Source organism: Chelonia mydas, chromosome 1 (genome assembly GCF_015237465.2).
Source record: "Chelonia mydas isolate rCheMyd1 chromosome 1, rCheMyd1.pri.v2, whole genome shotgun sequence".
Lineage (NCBI taxonomy): Eukaryota > Metazoa > Chordata > Testudines > Cheloniidae > Chelonia > Chelonia mydas.
Genome location: NC_057849.1, coordinates 159,584,091 through 159,607,967, shown reverse-complemented (window position 1 = coordinate 159,607,967; position 23,877 = coordinate 159,584,091). Strand labels below are relative to the sequence as shown.

Sequence of the window (23,877 nt, the reverse complement as noted above, 5' to 3'; positions counted from 1 at the left end):
TGCACAGGGTGTGCGTGTGCAGAGGATATGGGGGTGGCTGCATACAGGGTGTGTGGGGGGAAGTGGGTGTCTGTGTGCACAGCGTGTGGGCAGGCAGGGGATGTGGGGGAGTGTGTGTGTGCAAAGGGGGTGTATAGGGGTGGGAGGATGACTGTACGCAAGGTGTGTGTATGGAGGAGCAGAGACTGCACGGGGAGGATATACCCAAGAGGATGCGGACGAGAGGTGCGCGCGCAGGGGGAATGGTTAGTGGGTGCGTGCGGAAGGGGACGGGCGGCGGGGCCTCTCCCTTTTCATGCAGCCGGGCGGGGGGAGGGAGGGTGTCCGCGAGCCGCTGTCACGTGGGGTGTGGCGGCCAGTCAGAGCCTGGCTCCTCTCCAGCCTTTCCGCCCCAACTGCTGCGCACGAGCCCACGAGCTGGGGGCACAAACCGCCGCCGCCTCGGCGCCTCGCCCCGCCCCCGCAGGCGGGTGCCGCGCACGCACAAGGGGGCGGGGTTGACGCTCGCGGCTCTTCCTCAGCGCCCGGCACCGCCCCCAACTCGGGGCCGGAAGTGGTCAGCCCCGCCCCGGAAGTGCTTGGGGCGGAGACGGGCGGGGGCTGGGACGTAAGGCTCCGCGGCTGCGTTGATTCTGCACCGGAGTTAAGATGGCGGTGCAGACGCAGAGCGGGATTCGCCTCAGCGCGGTGAGCGGGCGGCTGGGCGCCCCCGCCCCCTGGGGTGGGGGGGGGGCGTGAGTTGGTTTCTCCCCCCATCTCCCCTCCCCGTCTCGAGTCCGTTCCCTGGGGACCGGGTGGGGGCGGCGAAATGGTCCCCCCAGCAGGCGGCAGCTCCCTGTGCCCAGGCACGAAGGGGCGGGCTGAGGCCTGGCCCCGGGCAGGGAAACCTGCGCTTCCGAAAACCAAAACACCGCGGAGCTTGCTGGCGGCTCCCGAGAGACGGGCCGGGGGCTGGGCGCGCGCCGCCATGGGGGGGTCCGGGCTGGCTGGGAGGGGCTTTTCCACCCTGCGCGGGGGGAGCCCGGGCCGGCGGGCGGGGCTCGGCGCTCTGTGCCGGTCTGGCCGCGGGGGTGGTCGCCGCATGGCTGTTGGGGGCGGTGCCATCGGGGCTGTTTGGAAACAGTCGGGTAGGCGAGGCAATGAAGGACGCCTCAGCTCAACTCAAGAGTTTCCGGGAGGGGGACTTGGGAGACGATGCAAGCGACTTTCGGTTTGATGCTCTGGCCCTGCCTATGGAGGTCGCGGGACAGGTTTGGGCAGGAAGCCCGAGTTTGGGAGGCGGAGGAGAACAAAAACACTGGCTAGATTTAAAAGGACGTGATCATTCTTTGAGGTAGGCAGTTGTCAGGGATCTCTTCAGGGGAAACCTGTTGGCACCCACAGGTACCTGCAGGGTTTTTAAACAGCTAGGCTTTCCTGTGCCCTTCTCACCTGATGGAAGAGCTTAGATAATATGCAGTATTGTTGTAGCTGTGTGGTTCCTATGGTATTGGAGAGATGAGGTGGTCAAGGTAATATCTTCTATTGGACCAGCTTCTGATGAACAAGGAAAAAAGACAAAAATGTCATATCACCAGTGGTGAACGCTTTTCATGAAGCAATCACTCTGTATCCGATTTATCAATAGTTATATCCTCAAAGGAAACCTGCACAGCACTTCCAAAAGATGAATGAGAGCTTAAATTCATAATTTTGTTAGACACTAAAAATCATGGTTATAATAAAGGCACTGGCTTCATGGGTTATTACCCACCAACCCCACTTTTTGTCAATGACTACAACGGTGTTAATGGGCCACTTCACCTTGACTGGTCCCTTAGAATATGTGCTATCAATTTACGCTGAACTATCTTGTATTTAGCTGTGATGCTCTGAGGGCTTGTCTGCATTTCAGGTACGTACTGGGAGGCAGTTAACAAGTTGAGATGAGAAGCCCTCCCATTGACATAGCGCTGTGTACACAGGAGGTTTAGTCTGTACTGTATTGCTGAGTGACATAGTTATAACCATATAAGTTCCTAGTGTAGTCTGGGGCTCACTATCTTTCCCAGATCTGAAAAAGAGCTCTGTGTAGCTTTAAAGATTCTCTCTCACCAACAGAACTCCAGCTTAGATAAAATAGACAGGCATGTAGATCTTCTGTTTTTTTTTTTTAAACTTTTTTTCTCTTACACTATTCTTTGTGTTCCTACTGTTAAGACTAAAGAATACTTTGTTTTAAGAAGCCTCTTTTTGCGTCACTGTAATCCACTGGCCACTGATTCCCAAAGGAAAGACAGGAGGCACCAAACTTAGTCAGATCTGTTGGGTAAGCACAGTTGATATGCAGGCTACTGGAGCCTAGAACCCATTCTGTGAGTGGGAGAATAGCAGGATTGTCCAAGGGAGAAGGCATAAGACTGGAGAAGTGGACTTAGAGAGATCTGTAAGGGGTCAAAGGCACAGCTAACCATGGTAGTGGCAACTAGCATTGTCCATGGCTGTGGGTATAACCAAGGGCTAAAACCAGTTGAACAAATCACTTCAAAGTTCTGGATGTTTAAAAATGACTAGTAATATTTAGGGTTGCCAACTCTCCCGGTTTTGCCGGGAGTCTCCTGGAATCACACCCTATCTCCCAGAGGCTACTGAAACCAAACCGGGAGATTTTAGGCTGGTAAAAGTCAAGAGGTGCAGCAGGGCTAAGGCAGACTCCCTACCTGCCCTGGCCCTGTAATGCTCTTGGAAGCGGCCAGCATATCCCTGCGGCCCATGGGGATGTGGGGGCTCCGTGTGCTGCCCAAACGCTGACTCCGCAGCTCCCATTGGCCGGCAACTGCGGCCAAAGGGAGCTACAGGGGCGGTGCTTGTGAGTGTGGGCAGAGCATGGAGCGTCCTGCCCCTCAACCAGGTGCTGCAGGGATGTGCCGGCTGCTTCCGGGAGTGGGGTGGTGCCAGGGCAGGTAGGGAGACTGCCTTAGCCCTGCTGTGGCGCTGCTGGGAGCTGCCCGAGGTAAGTGCCTCCTGTCTGGAGCCCACACCCTCTCCTGCATCCTAAGCCTGGAGCCCCCTCCCGCACCCCAACACCTTGCCCCATTCTTGAGCCCCCTCCAACACCCAAACTCCTTCCCAGAGCTTGCACCCCACACCCCCTCCTGCACCCCTACCCCAGGCTCAGCCTGGAACCCCTTCCACATTCCGAACTCCTCGGCCCTAGCCCAGAGCATGCATCCCCCCTGCTCCCCAAGTATCTTGTATCTGCCCCAGCCCGGTGAGGGTGGTGGGGAGAGCGAGCAACGGAGGGAAGAGGGATGGAGTGAAACAGGGCAGGACAAGGGTGTTTGGGTTTTTGTGATTAGACAGTTGGCAACCCTGGTGGTATTCTTGTTTTCTAATATTTGGGTCCTTCCAAAAGAAAAGTGATTCTAAAACTTTGTGCACAATTAAATATCATTCAAGTGCAATGTACAAGATAATCAAAACACACGAATCTTATTTTCAAAAAGCAGTTCTATTAGTTGTTTTCAGAAGGAACTTAATAAAATCTATAGTGGCTCTGAATTTTTTTAGAATGGAAATTTTGCTAATGTTACTACTGTATCTATGAAGTAAATTATAATTAGGAAGACGAAGATTCAGAAACCTATTTATTTAGAAGTATGGAACTGAATAAATGAGGGAAGGTAAACATTTATAGTCTCAAATAAATATACACATTCAGTGCATTGAACTAGTTAAAATCTCCCACAATCTTTCGTACTCATGTTGAGCTTTATTGTGGAAATTCACTAGTATTTAAATTGTTGTAATTTCTGTTCTTTGTATATGCAGAATCTGTCAAAAGCAAGATGTATGTTCTGTTGAAGTTTGCTAAATATGCACTTTGTGCTAGGTACGTACCGTTAGTGCAGATGTCTCCGCAGTTTATTTTCATCTGGAATGTTATGTACAAAGCTAGAAAAAGTTTGTAAGGTGTGGTAATAGGATTGAAAATTCCACAGATTCCATCTGTCATAAACAAGTGGAAAATAAAGATGAGCAGAGTTAAGCTTATAAAGTTGGAACAAAGGGGAAAATGTAACTATTGTAAGTGTGTTCTCCAGATTGGTAACATAGTGACCATTCTGTATTATGCTGTCTTTACTTCCGATCAGTAAGTTGATTGATCCTGGTTATCTGGTGTCTTGACTCACTATCAAATGCTCATAGCTGACACGTACAGTATTCTGTGAAAAGAAAAGGAGTGCTTGTGGCACCTTAGAGACTAACAAATTTATTTAAGCATAAGCTTTCATGAGCTACAGCTCACTTCATCGGATGCATTCAGTGGAACATTCTGTGTATTCCAAACATCATCTTAAAGATATCCTGTGTAACTACCCACCATTCAACAGGGAAAGATTTATAACAACTTCAGAAATGTCAAGAATTGACTACAAATGAAAGTTATAATAAATTTTACAAACCTTTTAACTCCTACAATCTGTCCCGTGTATGATATTATAGAAACACTGGTGGCAGCTCCGTAGATAAGGCTGCATTCTGAAATGATGTGTATGTATTTCTCTCTACATGTAGGTGAGCTTTCAGAGTGAAATTTTACTTCGGCATTAATATTTGTCCTTTGAGTATTCTGAGTAGTTTGATTTCTTTTCATAAACTTTAAATTGGTCTCTGGCTGAAATTTATCCATAGTAGCCTGACTTTGTGTGTGCGCGCACACGCTGGGGGTAGGGAAGAGAGAAGGAATCAACTGATCAAAAAAGAGCCACTATGGGTTAGTGCTTTTTTGTCAGATTTATCCTGTAACAAAGGAAGTTTTATGTGTAGCTGCTGACAGATTTATTTTCTGTCAGCAACTTCATTTCTCTGACAGATTATATCCTACAGTAGAAAAGATTTTTATCTTTCAGAGAAGTGCAGCTGCTAATGGATACAACCTTCTCTGTCAACAGCTGTAGTTCTCTAGCAGGTAAAATCTTATGCCAATGAAGTGCAGCTGTCACAGAACTAGGGGACTCACTTTTCTTCAGGTCCCACCTCCCCTACTGAACCTCTTCTTCCTGCTTAAATATATTTTTAAAAAACCTAGGAAATTAACACACAAGTAATGAAGCAGTTATGGTTGCCACTCATGTAATATACCGACATACAATCAACATGCATGCCCATTGTTGTAGCTGTGTTAGTCCCTCCCAGTATATTAGAGACACAAGGTGGTGAGGTAATGTCTTTTATTGAAGTTGGTTCAGTAAAAGATTCTCATCCGCCTTGGCTCTCTTACATGATCAAGGAAAAGTTAGCTGTCTAACAGTACATACCCTCTAGTCCACAGGCCTGCCTTATCATTACCATAGCTACCGTGAATGATAGACGACACACAACACAACCTTAACTCTGCTCCTCTAAGGATGCCGGCCTTCCAGCATCCTCTACCAAATTATTCTCTCCCAGCATACTAAACTATGTCAGATATTTACTACTGATAATACTGGGGATGTGGAGAATCCAGTAAAGTAGTATTTGCAGAGGGCAGCTTGAAGGGGCAAAGTTAAGGTTCTGATATACAATAGTAGTAATAGTAATACTAAGGTGTGGGCCTGTGGGTAGAGGAGTAGGTGGTATGTACTGTTAAGTGGCTTAACTTTTTGTTTTGAGTCCAGTAAGTTACATGTGTGACAACTTTAATTGTTTTTACAATAAAGATTTTTGTCATCCGTAATCTATGACTGGCCTGGCTTGAATATGTACTCTGAGTACCTGGCTATGTAGAAACATTGATATGTAACCTGCATTTGGCCAGGTGAGTGCATTGTTCATAACCTCTGAATAGGGAAGGTATAAGATTTGCAATTTGTTTAGGATCCTTGCGTGGAGTAAGTTGGTCTAGTGATAGATCTGGACTATAGATTAAAAATAAGATGTAGTTTCTTGACAGAAGTGGGTAGTTGGGGTAGGGGAGGCTTGCATCTGTTTGGTACATTGAGGCAAAAGGCAACCTTTGTTGATATCAGGTAGGATATTTCCCAGGGAATGCCTTGCTGCTAAATGATGAACTAGCACTCGGCTGAGCCATCATGGATTAACAAGTTGTTGTTAGCATAGCCTCACACTCTACAAGGGAACCATGAGGGAGGAGACACAATGGGCGCAGGGCAGCGGCTGCAAACGCTTCCCTGTGGAAACTGAACGTGATGATGAATCCATGCTATCCTGCTGAATTGCACAACTCCCTCCTCTGGATGGCGCATGTACGGCTGCACAGGTGCCCACTTTCCAAAGTGTCAGGGGGTGCTCAACCTCCGGCTCTGCCCCAGGCCTGTCCCCACCCACTCCCCAGAGTGTGCTGCGTCCTTGGCCCACCCTTATTCCAAGCCACGACCTGCTAACAGGAGGCGGCCAAACAACGTTATATGCAAACATTGCGCAATTTTTAATTACTGTGTTCTCTAATAGATCAACGATGAAACAACGTTAAGTGAGGAGTTACTGTACCCACTCATTGAATAGTGCTACAGCTTCTGGGGGCACATTCTGTGATTCTTAGCAATGTAGAAATTTAAAGGAGTACTTGTGGCACCTTAGAGACTAACCAGTTTATTTGAGCATGAGCTTTCGTGAGCTACAGCTCACTTCATCGGATGCATAGCATATCGTGGAAACTGCAGAAGAAGGTCTTCTGCAGTTTCCACGATATGCTATGCATCCGATGAAGTGAGCTGTAGCTCACGAAAGCTCATGCTCAAATAAACTGGTTAGTCTCTAAGGTGCCACAAGTACTCCTTTTCTTTTTACGAATACAGACTAACACGGCTGTTACTCTGAAACCTGTAGAAATTTAAGTTGCTTTTTGAATTATTCCTTAGTGCATTGTGGGAGAACTTGTCTGTCCTTTCTGGGAACATGGAAAAATTGTTGGAAGGTATTGGACTAATGGTGGCACCACAGTGAAGCTAGCCTGCGTCCACACTGCAATAGTTTTACAGTTGCTGAGCTGTGCTCACTTCTGTGTTAGCCTATACCTCTTCTTGGGCCTGCCATTTTGAGTTAAAAGCACCACTGCATTCAAATTAAGGGGTTTTATGTGTGATGATGGCTCAAGTATAACTCAAGTTAACTTTGCAGTGAAGACCAGGCCAAAGACACGTTAGACCTTTGAGTCCTGCTGGACAGTGGGTTAGTTTTAATTTAATCAATAGAAAAGGGTTTGAGAATATGCATCATGAGGATATGTTCCTGTTATGTGCACTGGATTCCATTAAACTCTTCCATGTATGTAAAAATTGCTTTTCAAACAAGCTTTACAACATTCATGTGGGATGGGCAATGTTATTAGAGACAAAGGTGGGTGAGGTAATATCTTTTATTGGACCAACTTTTAGTATTTTAACAACACTGGTGGCTTGCCCATGAGAGGATTGTGCATGTACATATACAAAAATATAAAATCACTCAGGATTAAGCTCTCCAAAGGAAGTTAAAGATTTCATGCAATAACCACTCCCTGAAAGTCATTAAGGATATTGTGTGAGCTAAATCACTCTCCTTTGTACAGGTGGTTAGAACTTTCTAAGCTGCCTTTGTTTTGCAGAGCTGCTGTATAAAAGTGTTGATGGCCCAGCTTTCTGCACCATGTGGTCTCCATGAGCAGTGTGGGACTAGGCGTTTCTCCAGCCCTGGGCTATACTACCGAATTACGTTGGTATAACTGCTGAACTGGAATTAATTTGCAACTGGATACAATTAACTTAGGCTTGAATAGAGACTGGGAGTGGATGGGTCATTACACAAAGTAAAACTATTTCACCATGTTCTTCTTCCCCACCCTCCACTGTTCCTCAGATGTTCTTGTCAACTGCTGGAAATGGCCCACCTTGATTATCACTACAAAAGGTCGCCCCCCGCCCTCCCCCCGGTAATAGTTTAGCTTAAGTGATCACTCTGGTTACAGTGTGTATGGTAACACCCATTGTTTCATGTTCTCTATGTATATAAATCTCCCCACTGTATTTTCCACTGAATGCATCCAGTGAAGTGAGCTGTAGCTCACGAAAGCTTATGCTCAAATAAATTTTAGTCTCTAAGGTGCCACAAGTACTCCTTTTCTTTTTGGTATAACTGTCGCTCAGGGGGTGTGAATAATCCACACCACTGAATGATGTAGGTATACTGACCTGAGCGCTAGTGTAGACAGCGCTATGTCGGCAGGAGAGCTCTCTCACCAACATGGCTACTGCCTCTCATGGAGGTGGAGTTAAGTCGACAGGAGAGCTCGCTCCCATTGGCTTAGAATGTCTGCGCCAGAAGCAATACCACGGAGTAGTTGCATTGGTGCAGCTGTGTCACTACAAGTTTGCAGTGTAGACCTGCCCTCACTTATAGAAATGAAGTGCAGAGGTGTTTAGTGAGAGAGAGATTCTCAGAAATTGTTAAGCAGTTAGATTGGTGAGTGTGTCCTGGAAACAGGCGGGAAATGCTTTACTTGAGGTTTCTGCAAGAGTGAGTTGCTTATGTGCCATTTACCACCCCTGTTCAAGGAAATAGGATTGGTGTGCCTTTTGTAAATAAACAAGTTACCTGAAGAAGATACCTGACTCTGCATCACCAATTTCCGCTCCAAACAGAAAATTGACCTACAAGGTCATGATTTCTGCTCTGCTTGGCAAAAGATCAACAGCATTATATCTGTGGAGATAATGGACAGGGTGACTAGCTCATGTTTATTTAGGCCTTGTCTACACTAGAAAGGGTTTCCTGGTATAGCTGTTCTGGTCATTGGAGGGATAGAATTTAGGAGCTTGACTATCCAAACCATGAATCACCACTGCTTGACCTAAAGGAGCTATTTGGTTAGGGGTAAATAAGCCTTCATCACACTGACCCAATTACTACAGGGAGACATGTTTGTACACACTAAGAGCAGGTCTATACTGCAAAGTTTAGTTGAGACAGGTGTCTTTCAGGTGTGTGGAAAAAACAGTACTCCCTGTCAACACAACAATGCCACCAAAAACTCCAGTTTAGATGCAACTATGCTGACAGAAGATTGCTTCTTTAGCATAGCTAATGTTCAGAAAGGTGATGTTACAATGCTGGTGGAAAAACTCCATCTGTCAGTATATGCTATGTCTGCACTAGGGGGCTCCCCTGGTTAGTTTTACTGACAAAGCATTTGTAATATAGACAAAGCCTAAGCCAGTGTATTGCTCCTCTTGGTGGTTGCCCCTAGTAAGAATAAGTGCTTGTTACATACCTAAAGAAAAGATTACTCTTTTAGCTCAAGTGGTTGAGGCTTGTGCTGGAGAGCTGAGATTTGGTTCCTCTAATGACCTCTAGTGTCAGTTTTCAGAGTAACAGCCGTGTTAGTCTGTATTCGCAAAAAGAAAATGAGTACTTATGGCACCTTAGAGACTAACCAATTTATTTGAGCATAAGCTTTCATGAGCTACAGCTTCCGACGAAAGCTTATGCTCAAATAAATTGGTTAGACTCTAAGGTGCCACAAGTACTCCTTTTCTTTCTAGTGTCAGTGGACATGTAATTGTAATGACATGTAATACTCCTGGTGGAATTCTGTGCCAAAAAGTTTAAAAATCTACAACAAAAAATTTTGCACAGAATATTTTAATTCTGCATATTTTGTCAAAATAACACAATATAATCACACCACTTTCAATTATTTTTGGTCATTTGTTTCAAAATACTTGTCAGCAAGTATGTCTGTAACAATACAGACAACAAAAAAGATTCAGGAAATGTTTTTTGACAAATAGATTCCTTACTAGGCATATTAATACAGAACTCTGAGTAATTCATTTAAACCACAATACAGAACCATATTTCCCGCACCCTTCAGAAGCAGTGTAAAGGCTTGGGGGAGTTAGGGGTAACAGAGGAGCTGAGGGAGAGGGAAGTAAATTGCTGGGAAGGAGCCTGGGAGTGAACTTGGAGGGCTGTTGGGTATGGATGGGAAAAGTATGGAACGGGTTTTTTGCGGGGACAGGGAGGGATTGTTAGGGAGTTTCCCCCATGCAGACCCTGGCTGACCCCTAGCCTCTCCCATTCAGTCAGGCACATCTGCCCCCACCCCCATGTGTCTCTGTGCCCTCACCCAGCCACTCCCCTGGCCCTATGTAGCTCTGCACCCCTTCCCCCCTGCCCCCACGTGTCTCTGTGCCCTCACCCAGCCACTCCCCTGTCCCTATGTGTCCGTGTACCCCTCCCCTGTCCGCACTAGTCTCTGTGCCTCCACTCAGCCTCCCTATGTAGCTCTGCACCTCCCTCCGGAGTAATGTAAGATTCTCCGAAAAAGAGAAACCAACTTCATAGGGTGACCTTGAGGACTCTAGTCCAGAACACAGCATAACAACAAGGGCTAAATCTTACCAATCATGTCACTTTCTTGAAGAATATTGATGATAAATGTTGGAAATATTCTTCAGATTTTTTTAAGTATGGTAGCTTGACACTCATTTGTTGTATGAAATAGCTACTGTAAATGTCACAATATTTAATAGATATTGTCTTTCACTTTATAGTGTGTAGGGAAACAAACTGAGCTAACACTAACCTTTTTTGTTTTTGTTTTTTGTTTCAGCTTTGTCCAAAGTTCTTGCACACAAATTCTACCAGTCACACTTGGCCGTTCAGTGCAGTTGCAGAACTTATAGGTATCAGCACTTCATTTATTGAATACTTGACCCTTTTGTTTTTGTTTAAATTGTGCAGTGACTTGGACGTTAAAACTTAAATTCAGCTAAAATAATTATAGTAATAGAAAGTGGAGGGGAAATAAGGTTTTAATTTTGATTCTGTGGTACATTGAGAGCAATCAGAAGTTTCAATTTTATTATTTAAAACTTCCTTACATGTGTTAATACAGTGTATTATAATTAAAAAAATTTTTTTTGCAATGTATGCTATTTGTGGTTTATTTTGTTTGGAAGTAGCTCTGTCAGGTTCTCTTGCAATAGCACACTGGTATAATTAAGGTTTTGAACATTGCTAGGGAAATGTTCAAATTTAAGACATTTTTTCTCATTTAAAATCCATAAAACCATTTCTTAGGCTTTTGTTCAATTTTCAATAGCAAAACCTAAATGTTGGACTTGTCTACTTGTAATAACAGTTGCCAATAAGCCAAAGTGCACTTTGCTTTTATCTTTGTTCACAGTTTCTAGTTTTATAAAAGCTAGAAGTTTGATTGTGTTACCTTTCTTTAAGGTACGTTTTCTCAGGACAGTTTGTATCTCATATTTGGTTGTCCAAGAAGAAAATGTTTTATAGCCTTATTTGTTAGCCATGTGCTTCCTTTTCCTGAACTGCAGTTCAGCTTAGTTAGGAGCTGTCAAGGTTCCTTCCCCACTCTGAACTCTAGGTTACAGATGTGGGGACCTGCATGAAAGACCCCCTAAGCTTAGGTTAAAAACTTCCTCAAGGTACAAACTTTGTTTTGTCCTTGAACCCTAATCTGCCACCACCAAGCGTGTTAATAAAGAACTTGGAGATGTCTTTGCCCCAAATATCCCCCCAAGCCCTACACCCCCTTTCCTGGGGAAGGCTTGATAAAAATCCTCACCAGTTTGTACAGGTGAACACAGACCCAAACCCTTGGATCTTAAGAACAATGAAAAATCAATCAGGTTCTTAAAAGAAGAATTTTAATTAAAGAAAAAGTAAAAGAATCACCTCTGTAAAATCAGGATGGTAAATACCTTGCAGGGTAATCAGATTCAAAACCTAGAGAATCCCTCTAGGCAAAACCTTAAGTTACAAAAAGACACAAGCAGGAATATACATTCCATCCAGCACAGCTTATTTTACCAGCCATTTAAACAAAAGGAAATCTAACACATTTCTAGCTAGATTACTTACTAACTTAACAGAAGTTCTGAGACTGCATTCCTGATCTGTTCCTGGCAAAAGCATCACACAGACAGACGAGCCCTTTGTTCTCTCCCCTCCAGATTTGAAAGTATCTTGTCTCATCATTGGTCATTTTGGTCAGGTGCCAGCGAGGTTATCTTAGCTTCTTAACCCTTTACAGGTGAAAGGGTTTTGCCTCTGGCCAGGAGGGATTTTATAGCACTGTATACAGAAAGGTGGTTACCCTTCCCTTTATATTTTTGACAGGAGTATAGCTGGTTGAGAAGGACAAAAGGAGTAGGGTGAGTGGGAGAAACTGCCCATTTCTGTTGCCATTCAGTGGTGGTTTGAGGGAAACTGAGGTCAATCTTAATTTTTAGCATCTGGTTTTGTGTAAAGATCAGTCATTACAATCTGGATTTTTAAAAATAGGTTAGCTGTTTCCCTAGTAGGCAGCAAATTAGTAACATTTTGTTTTTACAAGGTACTAGAAAACAAGATTTTTATTTCTTTTCCTTTTTGCTTATGATGATGTCTTCAGTGGAATTTTACCTTTGCTATATCTTGAACTATAAATAGGGGCAGTTTGGTAGAGGGAATTGTTTTGGGGCTGTGTGTTTGAAATTATTAATATAGGAAACTACCATGATACCAGTTCAATCATTAATTCCTTTATTAAATCTAAAGGCTGAATGGCTTTTCTGTAATTGCTCTAAATAGGTCTAAAAGTCTAAATAATAAACAGTAACAACACTTTTTTATGAGCATTTGATTACAAATATTTACCAAAGGGTTTACAGGGCTTATATCCATATTGGTTGGCTCCAACTTGTACAGGTAGGTATTAGCAATGAACCCTTAGAGCAGAGGTGGGCAAACTACGGCCCGCAGGCCCCTAGCCCCCAGCCCCTCCCCTGTTGTCCGTGTCCCCCCCCCCACTCCCTCCCCCGCGCAGCCTCAGCTTGCTGTGCCGCCCGCGCTCTGGCCCGCCACTCCTGCTGGGCAGTGTGGTGGCATGGTTAGCTCTGGCTACTCTGAGCAGCATGGTAAGGGGACAGGGAGGTGGGGGCAAGGGGGGAGGGCTGGATAAGGGGCAGAGGGTCCCGGGGGGCAGACAGGGAGCAGGGGCAGTTGGACAGGGCAGAGGTTTGGGGGCTGTCAGAGGATGGGAAACGGGGGGGTTGGATAGGCGTGGGATAGGTTGGACAGGCGTGGGAGTCCCGGTGTGTGTGGATAGGGGTCAGGGCAGTCGGGACAGGGAGTGGGGGGGGTGGATGGGTCAGGGGTTCTTCGGGGGGCAGTTAGGGGGCGGGAAGTGGGAGTGGGCGGGGGCCAGGCTGTTTGGGGAGGCACAGACTTCCCTACCCAGCCCTCCATACAGTTCCGCAACCCTGATGTGGCCCTCAGTCTAAAAAGTTTGCCCACCCCTGCCTTAGAGTTTACTCTTTTTAATACACTTTAACAAACAAGTGATGTCATTGCCAAGTATTGGACCTTAGCTAAGACCAGATGAAGCAGTTTTTTATAATATATTAAACAAACTGATATAGACAATTATTTACTGTACCCATTACCCAATGAACCAGGTTTTATTTCTATTATTTCAGCACAAACCTTAAATAATACAGGTATTTTGAAGTGTCTCTGAAAGTTTAACACAACTCTTCTTATGATCTCATTCATTTTGACCACATGCATTGGGCATATTGCACATGTTTAAAATCATAGTTCGCCCAAGTCTAATGTGAGCTGATATTCCTGCTAGGGCAGGGGTCGGTAACCTGCGGCATACGTGCCAAAGGTGGCACGCGAGCCGATTTTTACTGGCACGCTCCTGCCAGCCGGGGTCCCGACCGCCGGCCCTGCTCAGCCCGCTGCCTGCTTGGATGAACGGAACCCCAGGCCGGCAGCAGGTTGAGCGGGGCCCCCGGCGGCCGGGATCCCGGCTGTCAGAAGCCGGTGGACAGAACCCCAGACCGGAGGCGGCCGCCGGCCCCGCTCAGCCTGCTGATAGTCTGGGGTTCTGGCCACCGGCCCCTTGCTGGCCGGGGTGCCGGCCATCAGCCCTGCTTAGCCTGCTGCTGGCCTGGGATACCAGCCACCGGCCCTGCTCACCTTGCTGCTGGTCTGGGGTTCCAGCCGTCCGGGCTTGCTCAGCCCTCCTGTCGGCATGGGGTACTGGCAGCTATCCCAGGTCTCTACTCCTGGCCTGGGCCCAGCGCTCTGCAGCCCTTATAAAAAATTACACTACAATTAGCTTGAAAACTTAAAAACTTTGTATATTACAGTAATCATTAAAAAAAAGTATGTTAATAAATACATAGGTTTGGTGAAACAAAGTAGTTGTACTTAATTTGTGTTTTCAATGATTTACCTTCTAAAAAAACTCGCATGTCTCGCACCCCCCAGGTTAAGAACCACTGCACAAAACTGATAAGATCTGTATTTTAATTTTAAATGAAGCTTCTTAAACATTTTTAAAACCTTGTTTACTTTACATACAACAATAGTTTAGTTATAGACTTTTCGAGAGAGACCTTCTAAAAATGTTAAAATGTATTACTGGCACACGAAACCTTAAATTAGAGTGAATAAATGAAGACTCAGCACACCACATCTGAAAGGTTGCTGACCCCTGTGCTAGGGGATGGGGTGGTGTTAATCTTTTTATTTAAAATTGAGTCAATTTGGGGGGTATTAATCAACTTTTACATGTTTTACATATAAGCTGATGACTTCATCAAAAAGATGAAAATAAAACTAAAATGCATTTCTAACTCTAGAATTGACATTAATCATCAATTTCATCTTCAATTTATGGTTTTTGTTTAGGGTCTTTAGTAATTTTTAAACAAAGTAGCAAAATCTCGCTGTTCAGTGCTTTGCAAAACTGTATGCGCTAGTCAAGGAAAAAATTTTATCCCTTCTCCCCAAATTAGTTTGTGGCAGATGCTGTAATGAGGTATTGTATTACTACAATTTAATTTTGCAAAGTACCACTCTATATTTACACTGTGAAGAAACACCTACATAATTAAAATTGACAATATAAATTGATAAAGGACATCTTTGTTATGCACCTTTGCTTTTACATGTTTGTTCACTCACAAATTCAGAATGGGCCTTAATGCAAATTACTAAAATTCTGCAGGGTTTACATTTAATTCCAGTGGCTGCTCATCAGGATTGCCAGCAATAGTTTAATGACAGGTTTCAGAGTAGCAGCCGTGTTAGTCTGTATTCGCAAAAAGAAAAGGAGTACTTGTGGCACCTTAGACTAACAAATTTATTTGAGCATAAGCTTTCGTGAGCTACAGCTCACTTCATCGGATGCATTCAGTGGAAAATACAGTGGGGAGATTTATATACATAGAGAACATGAAACAATGAGTGTTACCATACACACTGTAACCAGAGTGATCACTTAAGCTGAGCTATTACCAGCGGGGGGGGGGCGCGGGGGGACCTTTTGTAGTGATAATCAAGGTGGGCCATTTCCAGCAGTTGACAAGAACGTCTGAGGAACGGGAGGGGGTGGGGGGATAAACATGGGGAAATAGTTTTACTTTGTGTAATGACCCATCCACTCCCAGTCTCTATTCAAGCCTAAATTAATTGTATCCAATTTGCAAATTAATTCCAATTCAGCAGTCTCTCGTTGGAGTCTGTTTTTGAAGTTTTTTTTGTTGAAGTATTGCCACTTTTAGGTCTGTAATCAAGTGACCAGAGATTGTACCCAGAAGTCACCTACTACAGGACAGGCCCAACAAAGAAAATAACAGAACGCCACTAGCCATCACCTTCAGCCCCCAACTGAAACCTCTCCAATGCATCATCAAGGATCTATAACCTATCCTGAAAGACGACCCTCACTCTCACAGATCTTCGGAGACAGGCCAGTCCTTGCTTACAGACAGCCCCAGAACCTGAAGCAAATACTCACCAGCAACCACACACCACACAACAAAAACACTAACCCAGGAACCTATCCTTGCAACAAAGCCCGTTGCCAACTGTGCCCACATATCTATTCAGGGGACACCATCATAGGGCCTAATCACATCAACCACAATATCAGAGGCTCGTACACCTGCACATCTACCAATGTGATATGTGCCAGGAATGCCCCTCTGCCATGTACATTGGTCAAACAGGACAGTCTCTACATAAAAGAATAAATGGACGCAAATCAGACATCAAGAATTATAACATTCAAAAACCAGTTGGAGAACACTTCAATCTCTCTGGTCACTTGATTACAGACCTAAAAGTGGCAATACTTCAACAAAAAGAAACTTCAAAAACAGACTCCAACGAGAGACTGCTGAATTGGAATTAATTTGCAAACTGGATACAATTAATTTAGGCTTGAATAGAGACTGGGAGTGGATGGGTCATTACACAAAGTAAAACTATTTCCCCATGTTTATCCCCCCACCCCCTCCCGTTCCTCAGACGTTCTTGTCAACTGCTGGAAATGGCCCACCTTGATTATCACTGCAGAAGGTCCCCGTGTCCCCACCCCTCCATTCTCCTGCTGGTTATAGCTCACCTTAAGTGATCACTCTGGTTACAGTGTGTATGGTAACACCCATTGTTTCATGTTCTCTATGTACATAAATCTCCCCACTGTATTTTCCACTGAATACATCCAATGAAGTGAGCTGTAGCTCATGAAAGCTTATGCTCAAATAAATTTGTTAGTCTCTAAGGTGCCACAAGTACTCCTTTTCTTTTAGCAATAGTTTAAGTGGTTCCTAAATGGCAGATCCTCATTAGTCTTTGGAAAGGCCTTTTGTTTGAAAGCTACTTGGCAACCAGCACTCATAGCTTAACCCTACATCTTTCTGAGTGATTAGTGGTGGAAAGTCATCAGCAAACAGCCCAGATAATATGGTATCTGTCCACATGAGTGATTATAAAAATTGGTGTACACTGAGTGGGGACTGGCCTTCAAGTCTGATCCTAAAACAGCAACTATAAGCCACTCATTTTGTAGACCTTGTACAATATTTTAACTTTTAAAAATGGCTTTAGCTGGTTTAAAAAGGAGGGTGAAGGAAAGGTGTATGGAATTTAATGTTTTATGGGTAAAAGATGGGACATCCTGAATCCACTTACCTGGGAAATATTTTCATAGAACGTTTTGGTATATAAGCCCTTCACCAGAATGATGTATTTTTGAATATTTGAATGTATGGATGCTATAGCATTTTAATTTGTGCTCTTGTTAATTTCACACTTCCCTGATTTTCAGACAATGCTTATGATCCAGATGTGAATGCGAAACAGATATGGATAGACAAAACAGTAATAAAGGGCAACATATGTTTGACATTTACTGATAATGGAAATGGTATGACTTCAGAAAAATTGCACAAAATGCTCAGGTAGGTAACTGTTTTGTGGATATTTTTATGGTCTCCCACAATCATTCCAATTTCTAGTTTCAGATTGTAATGTTCTGCTCATTCCTGCATATTTTTATGTCAAATCTGCAAATTAATTTAGTGCCTGTGAAAGTGAGACTAAGATTAGTAACTAGATCCAAACGATAGGCAGATGCTGGTCAAGCCTTCATCAAGATCTGCAGTACATTTTGTTCCTGAATCACCCTCCTCCATTTGTCTGTTCCTGAGCCTATTTAGAGTCAGCGGCAATACAGAAATATGTGGTTTTGTAATGTCCGTAAGTGGAATAGGATAGGGGAAGAAGAGGAGGATATACTTGCTAAACTCAGGTTTGTGTGAATATAAACCCAGGTAGCCAAAGTTGAAAGGTAGTTAGCTCAGTGCCATTAACTGCCAACATAACCGTTCAGTTGCTCCTTTGATTTAGTGGGTTGTAGGTGAAATGTATTAGAATTAAGATTTTGCACATTGTTCAAAATTGCAGGTATTGTAGAACAATTAAGGGGCTGAGGAATTGCTGTAATGAACAGTTATATATTTTCTTTTTACGTGTTTTTTTTCTAACTTACTGTTTCTTGTGAGTTAAGGGCTTAATGCTAAATTCACTGCACAACTACAGATCATCACTTTTAATGAAATGTCTCCTTTGTCTCCTTTACCAATGCAAAATTGACTTTTGTTTACAAATTATTGCAAAAGCAATTGAGAGAAGTGGAAAAACTGTTCACCAACGTCTAGTTCAGTCTTTATAATTGACTGTTAGACTGATTTGGGAGCACTTTTTGTATAATCCCTTACAGATTATACCCCTTAGACATATTTAAAGATGGCAATAGATGACACCAGGGAGCAGTTTAGCATTGTAACATCAATCTGATCCTCAGCCTTTGTCTAGTTGTTGAGCAAATACATCTTTTAGCTGTGCTTTAGTCACTGGTATCAAAAGTAGAGATTAACATCTGTTTAAACCTATTTTGATATCAATCTTTTGTGGGTTTACACTTTTTACAAAATGTTCTAACAATGTGTTTCAGCTTTGGTTTCAGTGACAAAGTTACAATAAATGGCCGCGTTCCAGTGGGACTGTATGGAAATGGATTTAAATCGGGATCTATGCGCCTGGGAAAAGATGCAATTGTTTTCACCAAAAATGGAGAGACCATGAGTGTTGGCCTGTTATCTCAGACCTTCCTAGAAGCTACAAAGGCAGAACATGTCATTGTTCCTATAGTATCATTTAACAGGCAACATATCCTTTTGAGTATTTTCAGACATAAAAAGTGGTGCACTTGCATGTGTAAATGTAGGATATGAAGAGCCTCTCAGGAATGCTTCTTGCCCTCTCAAGAAATGGAAATTGCAGTTGTGCTGTTGCCCTCCTCATATATAAGGAGGGATGAGGGCTATGGGGGGTTGGATAATAGCAACAAAACACTTGTCTAAGACATGTTAGGAAGAAAGCCCAGAGTACTGTGGCTATGCCAAAGAAGCTCACCTAGAAATTTATTTTAATTTGTGAAATGTTTAAGTCTTTAACTTAGTTTTTACGGCAAATAATTAATCCAGTAGAATACAAAGCCAGCCTAAAGGCTATCCAGGCATATTCTTTGTTCTCTACTGAGGAGAAGTTACTGGCAGAGCTTGATGCTATCATGGGGAAAAAAGGAACAAGAATCATCATTTGGAACCTTAGAAGGTAAGATGAAGTCCAGTGTCTGCTAAATTGTGAACTTAAGTGTTCAGTGTGCATGAGTTTGGTGGTAAGCAGCTAGACTTTAGAAGTCTTGGTGGAACAACTCTCTAAAGCTACACAGCTAATGAGCATGAGTTGGTAGTAACTTAGTGGGAACATGCAGAATCAGACTGATAAACTTGAGAGTTACAAGGTCATTCATCCACTACCACTAAACTATCACAACAGAGCAAGTAAAATAGCCAGAGGCAAAGGGACTAAAACCAGGCCTACACTACAATGTTCTGCTGGCGTAGCTATGTCTGTTCGTTATGCCAGCAAAAAACCCTGTGTTCACAGTTAATATAGGCAAAATACTTTTGTTGGTATAGCTTATGCCCTTTGAGGAGGTAGTTTAACTGTGCCAGCAAAAGAATTACTTTTGCTAGAATAAGTTGGAGCGCTGCTAGAGAGGTTTGTTGGCATTGCTATACCAGCAAAGTTTTTGCAGTTGCAAGCTAGCCCTAAAATGTGATATCTTGCTAAATCTTATCTGTTTTAATATTTTAATGGCAGTTTGAGAGAAACCAGGCAGCTCCTTAACTAAACTTTCTTGTGGCCTAGTAGTAGTGTACTTAAAATGTCTGGAACTTTTCAAGTTTAATTCTAGTTTGTTGACTCTTACGGTATCTAATCCAGAATTTCCCCACATATTTACCATAGCAGAATAAAAGGCTTAATTAGTCACATTCTCAAAGTCAGTAGAAATTAGAGAACAAATTTGTTTGGTCAACTTCTCCATCCATGTGCCTCTTTAGGATTGTGCCCTATAGAATCATAGAAATGTAGGACTGGAAAGAACCTCAATAGGTTATCTAGTCCAGTCCCCTGCACTCAAGGCAGGACTAAGTAATAACTAGACCATTCCTGACAGGTGTTTGTCTAACCTGTCCTTAAAAACCTCCAATGTGAGAGGTTCTACAGTCTCCCTAGGAGATTTGTTCCAATGCTTAACTACTCTGACAAGCTTTTCCTAATGTCCAACCTAAACTGCCCTTGCTGCAATTTAAGCCCATTGCTGCTTCTCCTATCCTCAGAGGTTAGGGAGAACAATTTTTCTCCCTCTTCCTTGTAACAACCCCTTTTGTACTTGAAAACTGTTATCATATCAGCACCCCCCCAATCTTCTCTTCTCCAGACTAAACAAACCCAGTTTTTTCAATGTTCCCTCATAGGTCATGTTTTCTAGACCTTTAATCGTTTTTGTTGCTCTCATAGACTTGAAGGTCAGAAAGGACCATCATGATCATCTAGTCTGACCTCCTGTACATTGCAGGCCACAGAACCTGCCCCACCCACCTGGGAAAGAATTCTGTATAGTAACTCAGAGCCCTCCCTATCGCTGGCTGTTGGAGATTTGCTGCTGGCGGTCGTAGATAGGCTACATGCCATTGTAGGCAGTCTCATCATACCATCCCCTCTATAAACTTATCAAGCTCAGTCTTAAAGCCAGTTAGGTTTTTTGCCCCTACTCCTCTCCTTGGAAGGCTGTTCCAGAACTTCAGTTCTCTGATTAGAAACTTTCTCCTAATTTCAAGCCTAAACTTGTTGATGGCTAGTTTATATCCTCTTCTCTCCTCTGGGCTTTCTCCAGTTTGTCCACATCTTTCCTGAAATGTGGTGTCCAGAACTGGACAAAATGCTCCAGTTGAGGCCTAATCTGCGCAGAGTAGAGCAGAAGAAATATTTCTCGTGTTATGCTTACAATGCTCCTGCTAATACAGGGGTTCCCAAACTTGGTTCACGGCTTGTTCAGGGTAAGCCCCTGGCAGGCCCTGAGGTGCTTTGTTTACCTGAGCATCTGCAGGTACGGCCGCTCAGCCCCAGTGACCGTGGTTCGCTGTTCCTGGGCAATGGGAGCTGTGGGAAGAGGTGCGGGCCAGGCCACCGCTTCCTGCAGCTCCCATTGGCCAGGAACGGCGAACCGCGACCACTGGGGGCTGCGAGTGGCCGTACCTGCAGATGCTTAAGTAAACAGTGTCTCGTGGCCCTCCAGGGGCTTACCCTGAACAAGCCACAAGCCAAGTTTGGGAACCCCTGTACTAATACATCCCAGAATGATGTATGTTTGTGGGTTTTTTTTGCTGCAAGTGTTGTACTGTGGACTCTCATTTAGGTTGTGGTCCACTATAACCCCCAGATCCCTTTGCACAGTACTCCTTCCTAGGCAGTAATTTCCATTTGGTATGTGTGCAGTTGATCCTTCATAAGTGGAGTACTTTGCATTTGTCCTTACTGAATTTCACTCTGTTTATTTCAGACGATTTCTCCAGTTTGTCCAGATCAGTTTGAATTTTAATCCTATCCTCCAAAGCACTTGCAACCCTTCCCAGCTTGGTATTGTCTGAAAACTTTAAGTGTACTCTCTATGCCATTACGTTCATAAATGATTTAGATATTGAACAGAACTGGACCCAGGAAGGATCCCTGTGGGACCTCACTTGATATGCCCTTTCAGCTTGACTGATAACTATGGTCTGGGTCTGTAATTCCCTGGGTTGTCCCTATTCCCCTTTTTATAGATTGGCACTGTATTTGCCTTCCTCCAGTCTGGAATCTCTCCCATCTTCCATGAGTTTTTGAAGATAATAGCTAACGACTCAGATATGTCCTAAGACAGCTCCTTGAATATTTTAGGATGTATTTCTGTAGTAGTATTGTTAGGATTCATTTAGAACAAATGAATGTCATTGCAGTGTTACCTGGTAAATATTAGAGAACTCTTCTTCAAAGATATGTTCCTTTTTAATCAACCATACTTTAGAATCTCCAGCTGAAATAAGCTTGCCTGCTAAAATCTTCCTATTCCACCCTTCCGTGGTACCCTGCCTTCAGTAATTGTTTTGGGTTATTAGTTTATTTTTAATTTTTTAAATAATTTAATATAAATTTATTTTATTTATATTTTGGACTGCCTTCCACAGAGATAAAGATGGAGAAACAGAACTCGATTTTGATAAGGATAAATATGACATCAGAATTCCAGAAGATTTAGATGAAGCAACAGGGAAAAGAGGGTATAAAAAACAAGAGAGACAGGACCAGATTGTGCCCGAAAGTGACTATTCACTAAGGGTAAGTATACTGTTTTTGTTTTGTTTTGTTTTTTTAAATAAAGTAATCAGTGACAAATCTGGAAAGTAGGTTAAAATATTTGTTTTCAATGAGAATGATTATACTACAGCAGCATTGGCCATAAAATATTTTAAAGACAGTCCATTTGCTTTTGCAGTATGTGTCTGTGATGCTTCCCCAGGGTGCATCTCAGCTTCTCCAGGATTGTGAGGCACCTAACTATAACCTGCCCTTAGTGTGAGGAAGCCTTGTTGCTGTGTGTCAGCTCCCTGACTCTGCCAGTCATGGGCAACACAAGCACTCCCTTCTCAGCCTATGCTTGCTCCACTGTCTCTCTGCAGGTCAGTGATAGATATGGTCCAACCTCCAGGCCCTTGAATGTCTTCCTAGTACCCAGCCCCTGTTCCACTGGAAATACTCAATATTCACAGATTTGGTGCTCCCAGTTGCAGTACACTGCAGTTTCTAGTTTTCCCTCAGATCGCTGCTCTTTAACAGACAGCACTTAGATATGTTTATAGTGAAAGCAAGAAAAAGTGTATTTAACAAAGGAAAGAGATTCAAGTGATAAGTAGAAGTATTGGAAACAAATGGTTACATATAAAATAATGCTTTTAGAATCTAGACTTATTTAACTATTTAGGCTAGAATCTAGACTAATTTAATGCCTTGTAAAGCAAAGTTCACCCCAAAGACCTTTCACTATTTTTCAGCCAAGCCTGGGGGTGATCCTTTTTGCATGAGGCAAGCCATACTATCAGCTTGTCTCCTCAGTGAAGGAATTGTCTGTCTTCTTTCCGCCACTTGAAAACCTGCCTGTGGCCAGGGGAAGTGCCTGGGAGTGCCATGCCCCTGTTGCAAGAGCAGGATGCAGCCCAGAGAGGACAGGGAGAGGTATCGTGCAGCCCCCAGCATCTAGGCAGCAGCAACCCTGAGGCCTGGGCTCCACACATCCTAGCACTTCTGTCCCTAACTGCAGCCCTGCAAACCTGCCTGCGCCTGGGTCTTTCCATGTGGAATGATAGTGTTGGGAGCCTGTGGAGCTGCAGGCAACAAAAGTCAATAAGCAGCAAGTGTGTTGCCAATATCCAGACCAATTCCAATTCTAGTCAATTGGATGGTTTCAGTTCCAGGCAAAATGTTTAACAGGAAGTAGTTATCAGGGTTGTTATTAAGGAGCATTTACTCTATATAGAGAGAGGATGTATTATAAACCATTCATGTTGGTTTGGTTTGGCTTGCGTAATAGAAATTACCATGTGTTTTGCAGGCTTACAGCAGTATTTTGTATTTGAAGCCAAGAATGCAAATCATTATCAGAGGACAAAAAGTGAAAACGCAACTGATTTCCAAAAGTCTTGCATACATTGAACGTGATATTTATAGACCAAAATTTTTGGCTGTATCCTTTACTGATACGTACATCATTGCATGCTAAATGGGAAGACATGATGTAAGTACGCTGTCAATTCTGTGACAAAATGTTGTGTTGCAGATATCCATTAAGATGCTATACCAAACCTGGGGGCTGATGGAATTGTTCCAGTTTGAAGGTATTGGCTCATTTTTGAATGAACTTTCAGTATGAAGAAACTCTTGGGTGATCAAATTATCCTTAACATCCAAAAACAAGGCTAAAACTGTAAGAATCACCTTTGGATTTAACTGCAGAAACAAAGATCATTATGGAATAATGATGTACCACAAAAACAGACTCATCAAAGCTTATGAAAGGGTTGGCTGTCAATTAAAGGTAAGAATTTAACCTTGAAAAAGTTAATATTTGTGAATTAGAAACTAGTTTAATTCAAAACA

At 43.4% G+C, this 23,877-nt stretch overlaps 1 protein-coding gene and 1 long non-coding RNA gene across 4 annotated transcripts in view; one reads left to right on the top strand and one right to left on the bottom strand.

The window, feature by feature from the left end:
- Positions 1-537: 537 nt before the first annotated feature.
- MORC3 (MORC family CW-type zinc finger 3) overlaps positions 538-23,877 on the top strand; it is a 54,963-nt gene continuing 31,623 nt past the window's right edge. The window contains exons 1-8 of the mRNA XM_037904252.2: positions 538-687; positions 10,577-10,649; positions 17,102-17,234; positions 18,290-18,504; positions 18,804-18,951; positions 21,912-22,062; positions 23,333-23,464; positions 23,696-23,815. Of these exons, the coding sequence (XP_037760180.1) occupies positions 649-687; positions 10,577-10,649; positions 17,102-17,234; positions 18,290-18,504; positions 18,804-18,951; positions 21,912-22,062; positions 23,333-23,464; positions 23,696-23,815 (1,011 nt within the window). The 5' untranslated portion in view covers positions 538-648. The remainder of the gene's footprint in view (positions 688-10,576; positions 10,650-17,101; positions 17,235-18,289; positions 18,505-18,803; positions 18,952-21,911; positions 22,063-23,332; positions 23,465-23,695; positions 23,816-23,877) is intronic.
- LOC114021373 overlaps positions 1,050-23,877 on the bottom strand; it is a 58,717-nt gene continuing 35,889 nt past the window's right edge. The window contains exons 5-6 of one of the 3 annotated variants that reach the window (XR_005226143.2): positions 13,960-14,075; positions 1,050-1,536 (exon numbers count right to left, since the gene is read on the bottom strand). This is a non-coding gene — a long non-coding RNA (uncharacterized LOC114021373). Of the gene's footprint in view, positions 1,537-8,573; positions 8,665-13,232; positions 14,076-23,877 lie in introns of those variants that run through there. The other 2 variants (XR_006287951.1, XR_005226142.2) reach the window with 2 other exon arrangements.